We start from the raw sequence: 731 nt of genomic DNA, 5'->3' as shown, positions 1-731 counted from the left end.
ACCCACCGCTCCGTCCCCTGCCTGCGCCCAGTGCCCGACCGGATCCCCGCAGAATCTCCCCATCCTCCCTTCGCTTTCCGACTGCCCAAGGCGTTATTTGTTTTCTCTCTCTTTCTCTTTCTTGCTCTGCGAGCGCGGAGCGGGGGGGAAGAGGAGGAGGAATTCTTTCCCCGCCTAACATTTCAAGGGACACAATTCACTCCAAGTCTCTTCCCTTTCCAAGCCGCTTCCGAAGTGCTCCCGGTGACCGCAACTTCTGATCCCAAACTGAGAGGGGAGCCTCCCAACTTCAGTTCCTCTTTTCCTTCTCCTTCGCTTTCCTCCTCCTCTCACTACCTCCACCTCCACCGCCACCTCCACCTCCGGCACCCACCCACCGCTGCCGCCGCCACCAGCAGCGCCTCCTTCTCTCCTCCTCCTCCTCCCCTCTTCTCTCTTTTTTGGCAGCCGCTGGACGTCCGGTGTTGATGGTGGCAGCGGCGGCAGCCTAAGCAGCAGCAGCCCTCGCCGCACGCCAGCTCTCGCCCACCCCGCCTCATTCTCCAGCCCTACCTCGCAATCTCCCGAAAGGTGCCGGGCTGATTCGGGGCGGCAGAGGCGAAGCGGCTGCAGCGGCGGTAGGAGCGGCGGCGGCAGCGGTAGCGGCGGCGGGAGGCAGGATGAGCGCACGCGGTGAAGGCGCCGGGCAGCCGTCCACTTCAGCCCAGGGACAACCTGCCGCCCCGGCGCCT

The 731-nt window shown here is 64.8% G+C and overlaps 1 protein-coding gene across 1 annotated transcript in view; it reads left to right on the top strand.

The window, feature by feature from the left end:
• The first annotated feature begins 297 nt into the window (after window positions 1-297).
• The window catches only part of HMGA2 (high mobility group AT-hook 2), a 143879-nt gene continuing 143445 nt past the window's right edge, over window positions 298-731 (top strand). The window contains exon 1 of the mRNA XM_010841628.1: window positions 298-731. Coding sequence (XP_010839930.1) covers window positions 660-731 — 72 coding nt within the window. The 5' untranslated portion in view covers window positions 298-659.

This window comes from Bison bison, unplaced genomic scaffold (assembly GCF_000754665.1).
Source record: "Bison bison bison isolate TAMUID 2011002044 unplaced genomic scaffold, Bison_UMD1.0 scf7180017864163, whole genome shotgun sequence".
Taxonomy (NCBI): Eukaryota; Metazoa; Chordata; class Mammalia; order Artiodactyla; family Bovidae; genus Bison; species Bison bison.
The sequence above is the reverse complement of the archived record's forward strand: the minus strand, read 5'-3'. Positions and strand labels throughout refer to the sequence as shown.